This window comes from Tyto alba, unplaced genomic scaffold, assembly GCF_018691265.1.
Source record: "Tyto alba isolate M040663 unplaced genomic scaffold, T.alba_DEE_v4.0 Super-Scaffold_8, whole genome shotgun sequence".
Classification (NCBI taxonomy): domain Eukaryota; kingdom Metazoa; phylum Chordata; class Aves; order Strigiformes; family Tytonidae; genus Tyto; species Tyto alba.
The window spans coordinates 24762168-24782154 of record NW_024881329.1 but is presented as its reverse complement, the minus strand read 5'-3'; the positions used below and the strand labels follow the sequence as shown (position 1 = coordinate 24782154).

General features: G+C 61.5%; 3 protein-coding genes across 4 annotated transcripts; all 3 read left to right on the top strand.

The window, feature by feature from the left end:
• Positions 1–337: 337 nt before the first annotated feature.
• Positions 338–9179, top strand: LOC104365028 (cilia- and flagella-associated protein 45). The gene is given in 12 exon segments (XM_042784790.1): positions 338–546; positions 3464–3527; positions 3530–3599; positions 5614–5755; positions 6362–6532; positions 6783–6961; positions 7192–7321; positions 7614–7760; positions 7852–7965; positions 8243–8436; positions 8573–8797; positions 9000–9179. Coding segments are annotated over 12 exon segments (1740 nt in total). The 5' UTR covers positions 338–366; the 3' UTR covers positions 9124–9179.
• A 2506-nt stretch (positions 9180–11685) lies between these two features.
• LOC116964878 (V-set and immunoglobulin domain-containing protein 8-like) lies at positions 11686–15254 on the top strand. 2 transcript variants are annotated; one of them, XM_033005836.2, is made up of 7 exons: positions 11686–11806; positions 12223–12398; positions 12820–13021; positions 13120–13284; positions 13557–13679; positions 13824–13959; positions 14581–15254. In XM_033005836.2, the coding sequence occupies exons 1-7, from the start codon at positions 11758–11760 to the stop codon at positions 14696–14698; spliced, it is 969 nt and encodes a 322-aa protein (XP_032861727.1). In that variant the 5' UTR covers positions 11686–11757; the 3' UTR covers positions 14699–15254. The 2 variants fall into 2 exon arrangements, with proteins under 2 accessions (XP_032861727.1, XP_032861726.1); XM_033005835.2 differs by having other exon boundaries at positions 11687–11806; positions 14530–15254.
• Positions 15255–16210: 956 nt separating this feature from the next.
• LOC122152506 (protein Flattop-like) lies at positions 16211–19962 on the top strand. Its single transcript, XM_042784821.1, has 5 exons — positions 16211–16295; positions 16375–16437; positions 16965–17045; positions 17165–17341; positions 17996–19962. Exons 1-5 carry the CDS (start codon positions 16269–16271, stop codon positions 18512–18514), a joined length of 867 nt encoding a protein of 288 aa, XP_042640755.1. The 5' UTR covers positions 16211–16268; the 3' UTR covers positions 18515–19962.
• The last annotated feature ends 25 nt before the right edge of the window (positions 19963–19987 follow it).

Here is a 19987-nt window from a genome sequence, read left to right as displayed (position 1 = left end):
CGCGCGGGCGTGTGCACGCGTGGGCAGGGCGGTGCCCGCCCGGGCGCGGCCGCCTTGGCCGGGCTCCTCGCGCCGGCCCCCACGCGTGCGCAGGCGCGCGGCCAGCGCGAGCGCCAGAGGGAGCCTGCGGGCGTGTCCGGGCGCGCGCCGGGCCCTTGCACAGCCCCTGCGTGCACCAATCCACGCGTGAACACACACACACCCCCACACACACCCCGCGCCCCCCACCATAGAGTTGCCCTCCCGTCGGCCAGGGCGGCCCTCCGGCCTCAGCCCCGCCCCCGCCCGCGCGGCCGTTGCCAGGGCAGCGGGGGGGGGGGAAACGGACGTTGCCATGGCGACGGCCGGCGGCCGCCGCGGAGCGGGATGGTGAGCGCGGCCTGTCCCGGTGCACCGGGCCCGGCCCGGCCCCTCCGCGCCGCTTCCCCGGGGTCCCCGGTCACAGCCCCTCTGTCCCCGCAGCCCGCCCGCAGCCAGTCCCGGTGCCGGCGCAGGAGGAGGGCCCGCAGCGCGGCGGCGGATGAGATGGTGCTCAGGGAGGGCCAGGTGAGGAGGACGGGATGCCGGGGGGCACCGCCGCCTGCACCGGGTGGCCGGGACCAGCCCCGTCCCGCCCCGGGCACCGCGATGCCGGGGCACCTCACTCCCGGGCACCCCCCGGGCAAGGGAGCTCCCGGTGCCTCGGCCCCTCGCCCCTCTCTGCCGGGCTTCATCCCGCCCTGCTCGCACCGGCTCGCTTGCCACAGGCTCTTCACTGTGTCCCTCTTCACAGTCCCTGTTTTCCAAAACTCCCCACGCCCTGCCGCCTCTTGTGCTAATTCCTTGCCCCGCTGTGGGAGCCCAATGCTCCGTCCCTTCCAGGAGGGTGCAAAACCCAGCGTGCCAAGGGCTGCCTGTGCCGCCGTCCTCCTTGGCGGCTGTATGCTTCCACTTTTCACAGGGTAATTAGTTAATTAGTGAGACAAACGAGGCTCAGGAGGTGAGGCACCCAGATAGAGGAGTGGAGCCTGTGTTACAGGGTCTGTACGTTAGCGGTTAGTTCATGTGGGCTATGGAGAGAGTCCTTGGAGCGGGGGTTGGAAGCTTCCAGAGCAGCTCATTACCAACATATTTAGATTTTCATCAGGGAGCTATGAAATCAGTCCCCCTGGAGACAAGGCAGAATTGCAGCAGGTCTCTGACCTCCTGGCTGGATGCCCTGGCCACTGAAAGAGGAGATAAACAGAGAGCAACAGCTCTTTCCTCTCCCGTCTTGTAAGGAAAAGGCTTGCTTCCTCCATGCTTGTCCCTTGGCTGCCCCTGGCTCCCACAGAAGAGCCCAGGGGAGAGCTGCAGCTGCTGTCGCCGAGGTGGACGATGTCATTTTCCAAGCAAGGGTGGTGTTTTGGACATCCTTTCCCCACTGCTGCTTCCCCACCTCCTTTATCAACTCTCCCAGGTGTTCTTCCTGCGGCAGGTTGGATTTATGGCTGCCACCGTTGGCTTCCCCTACCCTTTGTGTCGTCTTTGACACAGATCAAGGTACAAGGGCCAGGCTGGACACTGCTGGAGTTTAGTCCATCTCGTGCTCACCGTCTCTTCAGCTGATAAAACGTTGGGGTATCTCTGTCAGGGCTGTGGTGGGCAGGTGGCTGCCACGAGGGGACTGCGCTGTGTTCGAGGCACTTGTCCCTCCATGGGGGTGTGTGTTTGTGCCTGTCATTTCCTCTCCTGGGTCTTATCGCCTGAAATAAATCTGTCTGAAGAAAACCCTTTGGCTTTTCAGAGGAGAGGAAGGAAGTGTGTAATGAGGATTACCTCCACTCCCAACTGGAGGCTGTGTGGACAGTTTGCCTTGTGGGGCAGGAGGTTGGGAGCGCTCCCAGCAAGTGACCTGCTCTGGAGCTGCTGGGTCCGTGTGCCTCGGACACCCTGCAAGCTGAGGAGCCCCCGGCAGGTTTCCGACCTGTTATCTCGGAGGCCTTCGAGGCAGTTAGATAACAGTGTCGTAACACTCATATGGTTGTTAATCGAATTCCCTGAGATTGATTGAGGTCTAGTCTAAGGAGTTCTCCTGGCTTTGGGGACAATATGCGGGCTGGCTGCTATGAATAACACTATTATCTTTGTTTGCACGGGTGTTTCGATGCCAAACCCTTTAATTCAACAACTCACACCTGGGGCCCACAGTGACTGGGAAGCTGCTCTGGTATCTGCTGTGCTGGGCTGTGGGACACCCTGTGGTTTGGGGCCATCAGACCCATACAATGGAAATATTACCAGCAGCAAGTTCCCAGGGAACTGCTCGGTGCCTGGCTGGCTGTAGAATTTGTTCCAGCAGGTGCTTAGGATTTTAAAGCTGAACTAGTAAATAAAAGGCTAAGGGAAGCCACACATCTGTGTGTACCTTAGATTAGCTTTTGTGGTTCCCTGACTGGGGTGAGGATTTTGCTGGGATGCCTACACTGTGGTTGGGCTCAGGGAAGTGACCCTGGGCTTAGGAAGCCGAACCTGCTGTGCTGGGCTCGGGTCTCCTGGCTGGGGACTGTCCCACTCAGCTGCTTGGAGGTTTGCTCTGCAGACCGGTGCCTGCTCTGAAATGCTTCTTGCTGTGCGATTGTCAGCAGCCTCAGCAGAGCTTCACCTCGGGGCGGACGGGACACCTGTTCCTGCTAATAGAAGACCCTGCAGCCTGATCAGAGGTTCTTGTGGGATGGCCCTATCGTGTGTTTGGGACATCCCTCAGCTGCTTCCACCCCTCTGGGTGTGACCACTGCCCACCCTGCCTGGATAGGATGTGGAGCGGGGTCCCTGAATCACCCCGCAACCGGGTGATGCTTCACTAGATGGCAGTCTCAGCTCAAGCACCAGTCCAGGCTCTGCTGGGAGGACTGGTTTCTGCCCAGTACTGAATGACAGTTGATTGCCCCACAAGGCCAGACCTCAAGCTGTTCCTGCTTCTCCCTCCTCAGGACACCCCCTGCCAGCTCCCAGTGGTTTTGGGTCAGTCTGGGTTGGTTTCCACACAGTTTCTCCTGAGTCCATGGGGCTCAGCAGGACAGAGGTACTGGTGGGCATGGTGAGGAGTGGGGCAGGGGGCAGCTGCCATCAGCTCAAGGTAGCTGAGATGGTGCTTGAGCGTTAGTGAGGTCCTTCCCTGAGCAAGCAGCTATCAGCCCATTGTTTACTTCAGATCTGGGTGAGAGACTGACACCCAGATTTTTATAGTAAAACCAAAGCTATAGAGGTATTTTTGGTTCTCCCCATGTCCTCATCAGGCCTTTGGAACTGGGGCTGCTGAGGCAAAAACCCTTCCCGTGCCCAGACATCACTGGTCTTGGTGGTGCGAGGTGCTGTTTGTCAGAGCTCAGGGGAACTGTGGCCTCTTGTGCCTAGAGCACCTCTGTGCCCAGGATCCAGGGGCAGAGAGCTAGACACAGGCCAGTGACAGGAAAGCCGGAGTAAACGCTGTCCTTTCTTGCAGAGCCTGCAGCCATCGTGCTCCAACAGCCCCGTCGTGATCCTTCGAGATGGCAGACTGCCCCGAAAGCGTCACCCACTGGCGAGCACAAGCCCAAGACCACCCGTCTCATCACCAAGGACTTGATCCGTGACCTCGTGTAAGTCTGTGCCCAAGTGGCAGCTCTGAGGAGCTTTTGGGGTCCTGCATGTCTGTCACAGCACTGTTTTGGTGCACAGAGCTTGTCTCACAGTTTACCGAGATGTCTTGGGGGAGGAGGGATGGGCAGCAGCGCTCCAATACACCTGGCTTGGTTAGCAATGCGGCCAGCAAGTGCTGAGCACTGAGCATTTTACAGGGGCACTGAATCATCATAAGAACCAGTAAAAAGCAACATAAAATCTTCTCAGCAGCCAGAAAAGCTCTTTTGGAGCTGAACAGCCCCCAGGGTGGTACCTGCACCCCATCACGTATCCTGTGCCCCAATACCAAAAAGCCCCATGTGAGAACGGCAGTGGTGTGTCACCCACACACCAGGAGCAGGGACATTTTATAAGCAAGGCTGAACTGTAAGAACCCTGGCCCTAATTACTACACATCGTTAAAAGCCTGAAGCACATAGACAAGAATAGGGCCATTATCCCGGCCAGCTCCAATTTAGCCTAATTTTGACCTCCCTAAATTTTCCTTGTAGTTGTCGTTCTGTGCAAGGTTCATCTTTGCTTCCTGTTTTGAACCTCCATGTAATGCTCTTACACCCCATAAAACGTGACATCCGCCCTGCGGGTGGTTTGGGTTTGGGTTTTGTGGACAGTAAAATGGTACAGAGATACTGGTTCAGGCTTTTGAGACTGGTACTTGATTTTATACTTTCACATTCTTCTTTGACCCTGCTACCGAAAGCTGTGGGCCAATTTGCAGATGTGTCGCACAGCCTCAGCTCCAGCTGAAGCTAATGGAAACTGTTTGTGCTGGTTTAATTCCTGAAAATCAGGCCCTAGACATCCCAGGCTGGTCACCCAAACACTGGGACAACTAAAGCAGTGGCCACTGTATCATTAAATTTATTAGTGCCGTTGTGACCATTAGCCATTCTTTAAAGCGTCCTGGAATCCGATGCTGTGATGCAGCTCTCGAACGATCATTATGTAGGTATCTGTTCATATTCACAAGGGTGGATGAAAGGTGACACACAATAATAATGAGTAAATTCTTAGTCCTGAACATCTTCAAAGTGCTCTATGCATTTGGTTAATATATGCTCCTACACCACACGCGTCACCATGGTATCTGAGTAATACAAAGAGTAATTAACTCCTTACAACCCCTGGAAAGCAGCCCTGTATTATTATCCACATTTTTACAAGTGGGGAAATGGGGGCACCAAGAGCTTCAGTGATTTCCTCTAAACCACAGCGTGAGTCACAGGCAAAATTCGTGGTGGCAGTGTCCTGCAGAGCCAGGGTGACGGCTGGAGGGACACCTGCCAGCGCTGGGAGGGGAGAGGGTGCTCCGTGTTTGGGCAGCACAGCATTTCCTCGACTTGTGCCAGCTGGATTCCCGGGGCAGCAGAGCCAAAGCCGAGCCGTGCTGTGCAGATCTGGAGCCTGAGCAGGCTGAGTGTCATTAAACAGAGTGAAAAGGCAGCTTCTGCTCCCCAAAATCTGTCCGCATGGAACAGAGGTTTTGATCCGGCATGCAGAAGCAGTGACAGTCAGTCGGAGGTGGGGGTGGGCAGGGATGAGCAGCGTGTCCCGCTGAAAAAGGGGTGAGAGCAGTGGTCAAAATTTTCCCAAACGAGAGCTGGGAAAGTCAAGTTGGACTGAAATACTTTCAACATTTTTTTTTATTGGGGCTGACTAGGCCCATGCTGAATGTTTTGACGTTTTCCCGGGAGGCCCCTGGCCACCCTGCCGAGCATCCTGTCACCTGAGCATCACAGCCTGGAGTCACTTTCACTGCACCTTCTGTTTCTTCCTCCCTCTGACCAGGAGAGTCGGGCCCTCACAGCTCGAGCGCTTCCTGCATTGCTTGTGGGTGACTCCCGGTGGTGGAGCCGCTCCTGCCGCCCCCGGTGTGGGCAGCCCAGGGAGGTCAGCAGGAATAGAAGGAGCTGTCGGAGACTCCGTGCCACTGACTGCCCTCTCTCTGTGCCCTGCTCCCCGTACCACCAGCATCCCTGCAGAGAACCCAGCAGCATCCCTCATTATCGGTCGGGAGGATTTCCAGCGCATTAAAGAAGCAGCTCGAGTCCTGACCAAGGAGGAGCGTGAGGCCAAGCTGGCAGCCCTCAAAGCGGAGACAGAAGCAGTTCTCGTAGGCATTTCCCCTCCTGCCCCTTCTTTCCCTGCTTGCTGGCAGGTCTCAGGCTGCAGGTGGAGGTGGGTGCACCCAGGTAGAGCCAACCTTGTGGGTCAGAGACACACCAGCTGGGGCTGTTCCTGGAGCTCTGCTCAGTGGCCACCACCCATCCCTCTTTCACCCATGTTTCGGTATGCCGGGACAGCATGCAAGGGAGGCAGCACAGCTGTGTGTCTTGAGTCTCCTCTGATCCCCAGCCCAGCAAGGGCTGTGCAGGATCCCTGGGTTTTCCTGCTGCATGAGTGGGGAAGGAATCCCATGCTGGTTGTTTGGCTAGCCTGTGGTGACCCTGGAGACTGTGATGAAGCCGCTGTGCTGCATTTCTGCTACCCTGCAACAGGAGCGGGGTTGTCTTAATAGGGACGTAGGAAAGGGCTACCCAGCTCCCGTACCAGGGCTGGCGGAGCCCGCTGTGCCCCTCGGCTCCATTCCAAGGGCGCGGTGCAGTGGAGTGTGCCCCTCGTTAGCCAGGCTGCCCCACACCACCCTCGGGCAGGGTCAGCCTTGCAGGGCTGCCCCGGGAGGGTGTCCGGCTCTCGGCCGCCCTGCCTGTCCCCACAGGAGGCAGTGAGCGAGCGCAAGAACCTGGCGAAGCAAAAGGCCATCCGGCAGCAGCAGGTGGGGAAGCTGAGCGAGCTGGAGGAGGCGGCGCAGGAGCGGGCCCAATACCTGCTGCAGCGGGCGAGCAGGATGCGCATGGAGCAGGAGGACGAGATCAAGGAGTTCAGCGAGGTAGGGCCAGGGCTCCTCGGCATCACCCGGCACCCCAGGACTTCCTGACAGCGTTAAGACCTGCCTGAGCTGCCTGCTCAGACAGGCTGCTGAGAGCCCCCGGGAGCGGCTCTAGACCTAAACCCCGCTCTGCTTGTTGGTACTCAGGGTCTTCCTCTCCTTCCTTTTTCCCCCTCCTCCTCTGTGTGTCTGTCCCTGCTGCCACTGCCAAGTCTGGCTCAGAGACCAGGGAGACCTGTTGTCCCCACAGCTGGTCCTCGGTGCCAAGTGCCACATGATCCGTGACACGCAGATCCTCGAGAAGCAGCTCATCGCGAAAGAGCTGGAGGAAGAAGAGAAGCGCCTGGCCAACATGATGGAGGTGGAGAGGAAGAAAGCCAACGAGATGCAGGAGGAACTGGAGCGCAGGAGGAAGCAGGAGCTGATCAGGTTTGCAGAAGGCTCCCTCCCCGCAGAGGCATTCATCCTCTTCCCAGGCCGTGTGCCGGAGCTAGGGTAATCTCCAGCCACCAGCTTCACACCACAGCAAGCCTCCCAGTCGCTGCGGCTGGACCGGGCAGCATGAGGCAGCAGACACACCACCTGGTGTCTGTGCTGGCATTTCTCCTTCTGGGAGTGGGATGGAGACAGAAGGAACCCTTCTGCTCTCTACTTTGCAGAGGGAGGCAGGAGCTTGTGAAGCAGATGGAGCAGAATGCGGAGGAGCGGGCTCTGAGAGCCGTGCAACGGGACCAGGAGGCACAGGAGGTGCTGGAGTACCTGGAGCGGCTGAAGATGGAGGACCTGAAGGTGCGACCAGTGACCTGCTGGGGAGCAGGGGGGGCTGGAGTTAGATTGTCACCTTCTTGTAAGGGTGACCCGGTGCTAGGTAAGTCAGACATAGTGTGTGGAGACAACAGCTGGCAGAATTAAAGTCTCTTGAGGAAGCTGAGGCATCCTCAGAAAATGACCCTAGCCACTGAGCCCTCCCTCATCCTGAGCGCTGCTGGGCCCTCCAGAAGGCACACAGGGAGGAGAAGAGGGAGCACTTTGTGCTGCAGTGCTTGTCCTGTCACCCTTGGACCCTCTGCATGGTTTTCAGGACTTGGAGCGGAGACAGGAGCAACAGAAGAAAATCCAGGCTGAGATTAAACGCATCAACGATGAGAACCAGAGGCTCAAGGAGGAGCAGCGGGAGCAGGAGAGGATGGCAGATGAGCGGGTGCTCGAGTACCAGAGGCAGAAAATGGTAACAGGACTGAGCGTATGTGGCACTGGCACGGGTTTAGCAGGCAGCAGAGGTGCTGCAGGGAGCTGTCACAAGGCTCTGTCCCACACAGAAGCGTGAGGCCGAGTTCGAAGCTGAGCAGGAGAGAATCCGTTGGGAGAAGGAGAAGGAGACAGCACGCTTGAGGGCCATGCAGGAGAGGGCCCAGGACCACCAGGCAGAGCAGGTGAGCAGCTTGCTGACATGCTATGTGCTCCCATGCTGGCTCACTTGCCCCTTTCCTCATCACTGCCCCAGCAAAGTGGGAGCTCCTCTCGGTGTGGTGGGTCTACTGGGGCATTGCAGGTCTGGACCAGCACCTGGAGACAGATGATACCCTGGAGCAGTGCTGGCCATGGCACTGGAAGAGAGGCAAAATCACACTGAAGTGCTTCCATACCTCTCCTCCTGAGGGGGGGTGTGCCTCCATGACCCCCCAGTGTCACCATTCTCCCCTTCGGCAGGATGCGCTGAGGGCCAAGCGCAGCCAAGAGGCTGCTGAGCGAGAGTGGCGGCGCAAGGAGAAGGAGGCGGCACAGAAGAAGGCTGAGATGGAGCAGATGCTGAAGCAGAGCCGCCTGGAGCAGATTGCTCAGCGGGAGCACAGCATGGCCGTGCAGGCGCAGCAGGACCGCCACGAGTTCGAGAGGATCCTCAGGTGAGAGGGACGGTGCTAGGGGCTCACCGGTGAGATGGCCGGATGCCTCTCTGCGAAACGGGGCTGAGGAATGGGTGACGCAGTGGCAGGGGTCTGCTGGAACGTGGCCTTTCATCTGCCCCGAGCTCTCCCGCAGGGCTCAGCAAGAGAAGATGGAGAAGGAGAAGGTGGAGGAAGCGCAGAGGGCAGGTCTGCGGCTCGCCCATGCTAACGACGTCCGGTGCCAGATGCGGGAGCGTCAGCAGCAGCTAGCGCAGGAGCGGGTGGCTGCCTTCGAGGAGTGCCAGCGGCTGGAGGAGGAGGCCCGCCAGCGCAGCCAGCGCATCACCCAGCTCAAGCAACAGAAGATGCAGGAGCTCAGGTGATGTGCTGCCAGAGGCCACTTAATTCCCTGCTTCCCGGCACATCCCTAAGTCCTTTCTGGCTTCCTACCATCTCCTGACCCCTGGGACACCTCACAGGTTCCTCTGCATCCTCATCAAACAGGACCCGTTCTGGGGCCACGGTCCTAAAGCTGGTCTCCGGTGTAGCACAGGGTGCCTGATGATTTCTTTCCTCTGCAGAGCTGCTGGCATCCCCGAGAAGTATTGTGCCCAGGTGGAGCGGAAGGCCCTGAGCCTAACAAGTGCAGCCCCTGGCCAGGCTCAGCCCCATGAGGAGCAGAGCTCCAGTTTCCCAGTGACTTAGAGGGTTCCATTTTCTTAGGCTGAGTTTTCTATGAACAAAGATGTTTATGGAGCAGACAGTGTCTTTCATCCTTCTCTTGCTTCAGGTTTGCGGGCCAGGAGTTGCCCTTGGGGCTGGAGTAGCCCAAAGGCTTGTTGTCCAAGCTGCCCCACTCACGGGACAGAGGTCGGCCCTTGCCTGTCTCCCCACATGCACTGGGAGAGAGCTGGCAGGGGCGGCCCGTGTCCTTGGAGGGGCCAGGACCATCCCCAGGTCCTTGGCACAGCTCGGTGTGTCCCAGCCTACGCGGGTGGCTCAGGTAGGGTCCCCATCAGCCAGGCATGCTCTTTTCCACACACAGAGCCCTGGCCCCGGCTGTGCACAGCTGCATCAGCCCTGGTAGTGCCACCTTCTCACCGAGGTGTCACCTCCGGGCCCTGCTGCGGCAGCCTTCTTCAGGGGCAAAGCAAAGAGACCAGAGCATGATGCAAACATTTAAAATCCATTTGGATAGGGACTGGCAGCTTCAGAGGGCTGGGATCCTGTAGGAGTGGCTCTGATTAATTGTCAGAGCAGCTGAAAAATAAGGATTGCTGGGAAAGGCAAGACTGCCCAGGGCAGGGGGACAACTTGGAGGACTCTGCTGTGAGCCCTGAGTCTCCTCCAGGCTGGGTAAACGGGACAAAGCGCCACTGTCTCTTGTTACTCCTTCCTTGTCCCTTCTCCAGCTGCTGTGTGTCCCCTGGGTGTGACAGGGCCAGGCACTGTGCCACCCCTCCCAGGGCACGGGCTGAAACGTGGCACTGGCTCTGCAGGGCATCTGCCACCTCAGACCAGACCCTGAGCGAGCCCCCGCAGGGACGCTGGGGGCCTTGGCACCTGTGCCTGACCCACTGAGCATCTGTGGTGCTCAGTGCCAGGCTCAGCTGTCCATCCCCTGTGGCCACAGGCCAGCTGTGTCACTCTCGGTCACCGCCTCGGCCGGGCAGTCACAGCCGGGCTCAGCCCAGAGGGTTTTGAAGCCACCGCGGGGGCTGTGACCACCAGCAGGCCACCAGCCAGGGTGGAGCGGCTTCCCCACCCTTCCTGCGTGAGCGGGGCTCCCGGGGCCGAGGAATGCAGGAGTCACCGGGCCAGGGAGCCAGCACCGTGCCGGCTGGGAGCCCTGAGCCGTGGTGAGCCACGGCCCCGTCACGGCGGGAACGGCCCCGGCAGACGACACCCCTCGCCGCGTCGGTGCTGCCCCGGGGCCAGGCTGCGAACAGAGGCCCCAAAATCACAGACGCGGCGAAGCACGTGCTGGGTTCAGCCCCAGTTGCCAGCACGAGGCCAGTAAGGGTTAACTGGCAGCGGTGAGCTCAGCTTGGGGCCAGTAAATGGAGCAGCTCTTGGCCCCGGGGAGTGTTTGGGACCAGCTGGGCGGTGCTGCCGAGCTGGCTAGGGCAGTGATGTGGAAAGCACCAGCACGGCGGAGCTGTGCCGCGGGGCAGTGCACAGACCAGCCGGACATGGGGCCTGGGCCTGAGCCTGCCCCACAGCATCAGCGCGGCCCAGTGTGGGGCTCAGCCCCTCCGCGGGACAGGGAGAGTGCTTCATGGCTGGGGCTCCCCACGGGGCTCAGCGTCTCCAGGGTGGCCCCCAGCACCACCTCCACAGAGCATCCCTGCCCCGACTCCTCCGTCCAGTGCTGAGCATCCCTGTCCCCAGTGTTCCGTCCAGTGCTGAGCATCCCTGTCTCTAACTCCTCCACCCTCTACAGAGCATCCCTGTCCCCAGTTCCTGCCCTCAGATCCCAGCAGGTTTCAGCCCCTTTCTTCCTCCCTTCCCACTGCCACAGCCTCCTCCAGCTGCACCGCTTGTCCCCTCCACTGTGCGGAACGTGGCCTGGGATGTGCAGCCCCTGTTGCGGCCATGCCACAGTGTCCCCATGCAGTGAGCCATGGCTTGGAACACCAGCCAGGTTTCTGCACTGTATTTCATCAGTGCCACCAGCACCAGCATGGGCTTGGTGGGTGCTGTGGTCCCCACATGGTTGCAGCATCGCTGTGTCCGCTCACTGAGGGGGCAGGACCGGAGGAGGGATCTGCAGGAGCTTAAGCCCATGGTCAAACCACACCTTTAAGCTCTTCCAATTGCCCTGAGTCCTGCCCCAAGAACAAAATCCTTTTGGGACCTGCGTGGGGCCAACTGGCACTTCCAAGCAGCTTCAGTGCTTGGTCATGCTTGGGGTGCTGCTGCAGGGTCCCAGGCAGCCTTTTCCCACCAGCCACACTCAGTCCGACAGTGGCCACACCAGGGTACCAGCCACCGGACACCACAGGGTCCAGGATCCCCCCGATCCCGGCTCCGCTGCTCCGGGTGCCCCAGGATGTGCTGGTGCCCCCTGCCCACGCTGCCTGCAATGGTCCCCTGCCTGGGCTTAACTGGATGGGAGCCCATACCATGGTGATGCTTAATTACTGGGTAGGGAGTGGAGCAGGGCGGCATCGCTCACGCACAGCTTGGAGCCACTCAGTCATCCCAAAGGCATCCGCCCCACAGGGAGGAGCATCCCAGCCCAGCATGTAAAAGCAGCCCCGCGCGGCCGGCTGCCTTGTCGCCTCGGAGCCTCCTCCACTCCCGCTCTTCCTCACCGCCCGGCACGGCTGCAGCGTCATGGCAGGGCACGGCGCCAGCCTGCTCCTGCTCCTGGGTCTCATGCCAGGTAGGCGCTGACGGATCCCTGCACCTGGACCCTCTCCTGCAACTATGCTACCAAGGATGGATGGGTCCCTGCCCAGCCACAGGACCCCCTTCAGGGTGCCAGAGGCACCCAATGGTCAGCAGAGCACCTGCAGCCAGGGCTAGTCCTGCCCTGACACCCGTCTGTGTTGGCCAGAGCCAAGAGGGTGCCATGTCCCATTGTCCCCGATGCAGCTTCACAGGACCCAGATGGTGCCAACCCTGATGGGTGCTTAACCCCACCAGGACACCCAGCCCCTGCGGGTGCCTGACCCCAGCAGATGGGTTCCTGTCCTGCTCCCCATCGGTCAGGTGCTGCAGGACGCGGGGTCGGGTTACACTGGGGCACAGGTTCGGCGTGCTTCCCGGCCGGTGCGATGGGTGCTATTCTCTCCCCAGCTCTCCTCCTGGCTGTCAGGATCAACAGCAAGGGCCGGGAGGTGCTGTACCTGGCCAAGGGTGACTCGGTGAAGCTGGGATGCCCCTACGTCCTCGAGCCTGAAGACAACGGTCCCCAGGGTGTGGGCATCGAGTGGATCCAGATCACACCCGAGCGGACTGGCCCGGAGAATGTGGTGAGTGTCACTTGCCCCAGAAGCTGCCATCCCACCATGCAGGCAGGGCAGGCAAGACAGGCAGGGCAGGGATAGATCAGATGGAGCCCAGACAAGCACGCAAAGCCAGGCAGGACAGGCAAGGTCTGGCAGGACAAGGAAGGAAGGACCAGGCAGGGCAGCGAAGGACCAGGCAGGGCTTGGAAGGTCCAGACAAAACCCAGCAGAGCAGGCAGGACAGGCAAGGTCTGGAAGGGCAAGGGAAGGTGCAGGTAGGGCAGGCAGAGACAGGCAGGGTCTGTGAGTGCTGGGCTGGGAAGGACCAGTCAGGGTAGGCAGAGCCGGGCAGGCACCGGGCAGTGCATTTCCCTCCCCCGCTGGCAGCTCCGGGTTCCCCCACCTGGACCAGCCCTGACCAGTCTCCCCACTTGCTCCTCCCCAGTTCCTGTCCTACCATGACCACCACGTCAATTACGGCAGCGGCTCAGGGCTGCAGGACCGGGTGGCCTTTGTGCAGAACGACCCCAGCCAGTACGACGCTTCCATCCGCCTGGCTGACCTGCAGGTCTCTGACACTGGCACCTACCAGTGCCGGGTGAAGAAAAACACTGTGGCCGTGCATGAGGTCATCGTCACTGTGCAAGGTGAGCCCCCTGCCCCCCCCAACACACACACACTCCTGTGGCCCCCTCCCGGGTGGCCCCCGCTGGCCCTGGCACTGAGTGTGTCCCTCTCCCTGCAGAGAAACCAGCCACTCCACAGTGCTGGACCGAGGGGGAGCTGACAGAGGGGAGCAGCCTCCTGCTGCGGTGCTACAGCCGCGGGGGAACCTCCCCGCTCGCCTACCAGTGGGCCAAGCTGGCCGATGGCTACGGCGGGGGACGCCTGCCCTCTGGCACCATCCAAGGTGGGTGCTGGCGGGGCTGCGCCCACCCAGGGTGCTTCCCTGGGGGGGTGCAGGAGATGCTCATGGGTACTGTGTCCCTGTCTCTGAGTGCACCTAGGTACATGAGTGTCAGCGTGCACCTGTGTTCACGTGTGTTCTTGCCTGCATGTGCCCTTGTTCACATGTGCCCACGTCTGTGTGAGCCTGTGTCCCTGCACACCCATGTCCAAGGTGGGGGGATGCTGGCAGGGGTGGCGCAGTGGGACTGATGGGGCTGTCTCTCCCCACTGTAGGACGTGCTCCTGGCGACCTGATAATCCGTAGCCTCTCGGAGGTGCACGCCGGCATCTACCAGTGCCGCGTCACCAACCGTGTGGGCTACTCCATCTGCCAGCTCAACCTCAACCTTGCGACAAGTGAGTGCCACGGCGGCGGGGGGGACAGCACGGGCAGGGTGCTGCCAGGGGCCGGCTCTGCGTCTCAGGGTGACACCGGGGGCATGGCGACCAGTGGGCAGTCGGCGGGGAGGCCAGCGGTGACAGGCTATGCTCCCGCGGCAGGAGGAAGGCAAGCTGGCATCATCGTGGGCTCCATCCTGGGCTCCCTCCTGCTCCTCAGCCTGCTCGGGCTCCTTATCTGGGCACTGATCTGCCGCTACCGCCGGAAGGAATGCCAGCGGACATGCAGTGACTGCAGGTGAGGGGCACGGGAGCAGGGGACAGGCACGGGGCCAGCAGGCATTGGCAGATGCCACTGGGCACCGACAGGCATTGCTGGGTATTACTGGAGACTGATGGGCACTGCTGGGTGCCACTGGGGGCCGATGGGCACCCATGGGCACTGCTGGGTGCCACTGGGGGCCGATGGGCACCCATGGGCACTGCTGGGTGCCACCAGGCACTGATGGCCACCGTGGGTCACCTACGGGTACCGCCAGAAAAGGACAGGGACTAACAGGCACCAATGTGTGGCACTGGGTGCTGTTAGGTACCACTGGGAACTGCCAGGTCCCAATGGATCCCGGTGAGCACTGGTGGGTGCCATCAGTTGCTGATGGGTGTGGAGGGCACCGATGGGTACCAACGGGTGCTGACGGGTTCCACCAGGCAGTGATAGTAACCAGTGGGGTGCCAACGGGTGCCACTGGGCACTGCCGAGCATCCACAGGCACCAAGGCGTGCCACCGGGCACCGATGGGTGCCGATGGGTGCCACTGGGCACGGCCGAGCACTGACGGGTGCCGCCGGGGCTCCCCTCTGCCCGCAGGAGCAGCACAGGCGGCACCATGACCCGCACCTGCAACGTCTGTGCCCACAGCTACTCGCCCCACGGCATCAGCTACATGCAGTGCCAGCACGGCGACGGCGACGAGCGAGCAGCCGCCCTCATGTGCAACGAGGGCATCCGGCACCAGGTCGCCTGCCCGGCGCTGTAACCCCCCGCCTGCTCCGCGCCCACCCCTGCTCCACGGGGGGAGCAACTGCGAGCCCAGCGCCGGCAGCACCGCCGGGATCCGGCGCGAAGCAGCACAGGGCTGCGCTGCCGGGGCTCGCCGTGCAAATTGAAGTCAGGAATCCAGCTCCCTCCTCCCCCTCGAAACAGCCCCAGCTTCCAGCTAACTTCGTTTGGGTTCATCAGTCTGTTTTGTTGGTTTTTCTTTTTTTTTTTTTTTGGCCCCTTTTTTTGTATGTCCCCCCCCAGCCACAGCCCAGCTCTCGGGGCAGCTCCCAGCCCCGCTCCTGGAGGCATCCCTCGCTCGTGCAGCAATATTTATTTCTCTCTGGCCCATCCCCTTGGCATCGAGCAGGGACGCAGCAGCCCCAAATCGCCCAAACTGGCTGCCCGGTTGCCTCCCGCCTCTGGCCCGGCGCTACTAGCGCCTCCGCATTGGCTTTAGCAATTGGGTGTTATTCGAGACGAGACGCCATTGGCACCAGGATTTGCAGTTTGGAACAAGAAAAAATGAAAAGAATTAAACTAAAGTGAAATCAGCGCTGTCCTGTCATGTCTCGCCCGTCTCTGGGCAGGTCCCGGGTGGTCGGCAGCACCACCTGACGGGGCAGTGGAGGGAAGCTCCTCCTGGGACGGGTCCCAGCACGCCAGGGCAGCGTCAGGACTCCTGGCAGTGCCCACCCTGCCGTCCTTGTGCGGACGCTGCTGACACGAACCCCATCACCCATGGGTGCCTCCTGGGGCTGCTGCCCGGGCAGCCGGATGGGACGCGGGGCGAGCTGGGACGTGCTGGGACACTGTCACCCAGGGCCTGGCAGGGGAGGGGCGTGGGACACAACCCCCAAGCACCCCCCACAGCGGGGGGGCAGTGAGACCCTCAAACAGGGAGCGAGGGCAGCCCCAAATGGCAAAGCTGCCCAGACCTGGGGTGCCCTAACCCCAACAGTAATCCTAACCCAGCCCGACTCTCACCCTGGCGCCGACCCTAACCCAGCAATAACGCCTACCCCAACCCCAGTAACCCCTAACCTTAACCCTGACCCCAGTAACCCCTAACCTTAACCCCAACCCCAGTAACCCCTAACCTTAACCCTGACCCCAGTAACCCCTAACCTTAACCCTGACCCCAACCCGCACCCCAGCACCCACCCTAACCCACACGTCAGTCCTCGCCCTCACGTTCACCCCAACCCAGGCGCTAATCCAGTCCCAACTGCTAACCCTGACCCTAGCCCACGGCGGCCCCGGGGATGGGCAGGGGGTCCCACGGCCGGGGGCTGCCCCGGGCCCACGGGCTCAGCCTTAACGCGACCCCCCGCAGACACCGGCCCCGCCCCCTCACCCCGGCCCCGGCCCCGGCCCCGCCCCCGGCCCCGCCCCCTCGCCGCCACCGCTCCCGTCTCGGACACCGGGCTCGCCGGCCCCCGTGCGACCACGCCCACCCCGCGTCCTGGCCACGCCCCCCTGAGCGTAGGGCCCGTCGCGGCCGCCAGGGGGCGCGCGCGGCGCGAGCTGACGTGGGGCGGTTGCCGGGAGACGGCGCGCGGGGCGCGATGGCGGCTCGCTACGGCGCGGGGCAGGTGGAGCGGGGGAGCGGCCGGACCCCGGGCCCCGGCCCCGGCCCCGGCCCCGGTCCCACCGGCCCCGCTCTCCCCGCAGTACGAGGACGCCTTCAGCTCCCACCGCCTGCAGAACTGGAGCGTGGCCCGGCCCGGCCGGCAGGTACCCCCCGACCGGACCCCTCCCAGCCCCGGCCCGGACCCTCGGGATCCCCTCAGCTCAGGGCCAGACCCCTCCCGGGACCCCCAGAACCCCCCGGGACCCCCCTCAGCTCTAGCCTAGACCTCCCCGAGACCCCCCCCCGCCCCAGCCTGGGCCATTGAGACCCCTCGAATCCCCTCAGCTCTGCACCGGACCCTCCTTGGGACCTTCCTCAACCCCAGCCGGGACCCCCAGGAACGCCCACAACCTCCTTCAGTCCCAGCCTAGACCCCTGGAATCCCCCAAGGCGCCCCCCAGCCCAAGACTGGAGCCCCAGGGCCCACCCTCGGCATTGGTCCAGACCCCTGGGAGCCCTCCAGATCCAGCCTGGGACACCCCTTCTGTCCCATCCCGGACCCTAGGGACTCCCCTCAACTCTGGCCCAGACCGGGACCCTCCCCCCCAGTCTCTGACCCCCGCTTAGGCCTCCCAGCCCCGGCCTGTACCCCAGGGACCCCCACCCACACCCCCAATGCCCGCTCCCCCAGCACCCCTCGCTGCGGAAGGGCTGCACGACGATCGTCACTGATGACCGGGGGCACCTGCTCCCCACCGTTCCCTGCTCCCAGGTGAGCCTGACCCACAGGAGGGGGTGGAGGGGGCAGCTGTTGCCCCTCACCTGCACCGGGGGTCCCTGGTGCCCCAAAATCCTTGCCAGGCCCCGCTCTGCTCCCCCTCTTCCTCCCAGGCCTCCCCGTGGGGCACGTTTGTGGGGACCTGGGAGATGCCGCCGAGGATTCCCCCAGCCAGGCTGGACCTGACCTCCCGCTCGGCCGCCGCTGCCGCACGGCTCCTTGACTGGGTCCACCAACCCACCACCCTGACGGGCGCCTGCAATGGCCTCCGGACGGCAGTCACCGGGAGGGTAGGTGACCCTGTCTGGGGGTCCGGGGACAGCGCCCGTGGGGGCTCCAGTGTGGGCTGCTGACAGGCTCCATCTCCCAGAGGGGGCAGCTTCATGAGCTGGCACGAATCATGGTGGTCCCCATTCTGCAGGAGAGGGCTTCCAGGGCTGGGGACGGCCCACAAGCAGGTTTCAGGGGTGTTTCGTACAGCGAGGCAGCTCCCAGCGCTTGGGCCAGCACCTCCCCTTGCTCTAGGGGTGGGGCTCCCTCCACTTCACCCCAAATCCAGGCTGGTCTCCCTGGTGCTGGCAGGGTGCCCTGGCTGCAGTGCCGGCAGGAGGAGCTCGCAAGCCACTTCTCCCAGAGAAAAGCATCCAAGAATAGGGGCTTTCCTGATGTGGAGGGGTTCTTGGAGCCCCCAGGACACCATTTCCATTCCCTGATTTTCCCTGGGGACCACAGCAACGGTGCCTCATCCCTGGGCAGACCAGCACCTGCCCCAGGTACTGTGGTGAGCCCAGTACAGAGCCCGGCCCTACAGCAAACCCCTCGGCAGCAGCCAGGACTGACCCAGACCCACCTGCCCCAGCATTTCTATCCAGTCCATTTGCCCCCTGCTGCCCTCCTGTTCCCATCTTTGCACTGTGAGCATAGTGCACATCTTCCTCACGCAGCCCCAGGAGCCTCGGTTGGACACACAAACCTCCAAGGAGCCTTCCTGGAGGAGCAGTCAGGCACCCAGCGAGGGCATCCAGCCCTCTGGGGCACCGCTGGAGGAGCCGCCCAGCCCCAGAGCAGGAGCCACCCGGGAGCCTGGCTGCACAGAGGTCTGGCTGAAGGCAGACACATCCCCAGAGCTCCCAGCTTCATCCCATCCTTGCTCCTGGCAGGCCCAGCGTGACAGACAAGCCCCACGCTCCCACCAGCCTGCTGGGACAGACTTCCAATGCAGGGACGACGGCCAGCCCAAAATCCCAGCCTTGAGCCACCCTGCTCTGAGGGAGGCCAGCCCTCGGCTAGCCACCCCGCTGCAGGTCTCTGCTCCCAGCTGGGGGGGGCCTGCAGAGGCTGAGCCTGGGGAGGGTACATCCCCCAGGCTCAGGGCATCACCTCGTGCAGGACAGGGAGAGGCCAGTCCCCGAGGAAGCGCCGCAGGCATGAGAGGCAGGCAGCTGTCTCGCACCAGGCTCTGAGCTGGCTTTGCTCTCCTCCATTCCCCTTCCGGCATCTCCCCCAAACCATCCACCCCTTCCGACAAGCAGACAAACAGAAAACACCTTCCTACCCCCAAGGGGGAGGAAGTGGGAATGTGTTAAAGCCTGAGCAAGGCCAACACTGGGGCAGCACTACATGGCCTGCACTGGGGTTCTCATGGCAACTGGAAAAATACAGGGTTTATAAAAAAAAAAAAAAAAATCCTGTTTGGTTTTGGCATCTCAGGGCAGAGCCCCAGGTGGGCCTGGGCTGCATGAGTGTGTGCGGTGCTTTGGTGTCAGACATGGTGCCCTCTCTTGGGCTGTATCTCGGCTCGTCCCGTTTAATAGTGCCTTGTGCTGGAAATGTGGAACCAGGAGCAGGCCTGGAGCCGCTCAGGGCTCACCCAGCCTCCCCCCATGCCGAGCAGCAGAAACCCCACCACTGCAGGCTGCTTTCACCCATTTCTCAACTGGGCTCTGGGAGGGTGGGGGTGCAAAGCAGGTCCAGCTTTGTTTCCCACCTGGCCCAGCCATGGGGCACTGCTGCCAGCCCCCTGCCACTGCTCACGAAAGGGAAATAGTCTGTGAAGAGCAGCTGAGAGACACAGCAAAGTCTAACTTTGTTAGCAGCTGGCACACACCACAGAATAGCTCATTAGCGAGCAGAAGTGGATTCCAAATAAAAGCCATTTCAGCAACTGCAGGAAGTAATTGGTTCAAAGCTAAAATACATTCATTTTTCACGCAGGAGCTCTCTCCTGCTGGGGCATGCAGCTACACTAAATAGGATTCAGCAGTGTCTTCTCTCTCTGCCACACTTGACAGCAGAGTTTTCCCTCCTTCATGATTTCTCATCTCCAAGGCTCTGCGTCCCCTCAGAGCCGAGACTCTGCTAATTAAAGGAGTAGCAGATTTGTTAGGTCCAGCGGGCAACCAGAGGAGCTGAGCAAGCAGCAGGGATGGGGCTCAGATCAGCAGAAGTAAAAACAGTCACGTGGAAGCAAGGCTGGCTCGTGCGAGGGATCACGGAGCGTGTTATTGGGACAGCTCCCCTCCTGCCACTTCTTCAGGTCTCCATCAAAAGCCCAATGAGGAGAGCAGATGTTCCCCATAAAGCCAGTATTTTGCTGGCCGGTGATGTGAATGGGAAGGAGGATCCTTTCTGAAACAGAGCCGAGACCCTCTCTGGGATAGAAAAGCAGGACAAAGCTCCTGATGGGGAGCGTGCTCTCTACAAAGCTTTGCTCCCAGTGGCAGACCTTAAAAAATGGCTAATTTGAGAAAAAAAGCTCCTGGGCCTCATACAGATGTTTGTACCAGTACAAACCACCTCAGTCCAGGTAGGAAATTCCTTTCTGCTGGGCTGGCAGCATTTCACAGACAACCCCACCCCACACCCACCACCTCCAAAGGTCAGGCACTACACCTGCCTCTAAACGCTGCACTTTTTCCATCGACCGGCTCCTTCAG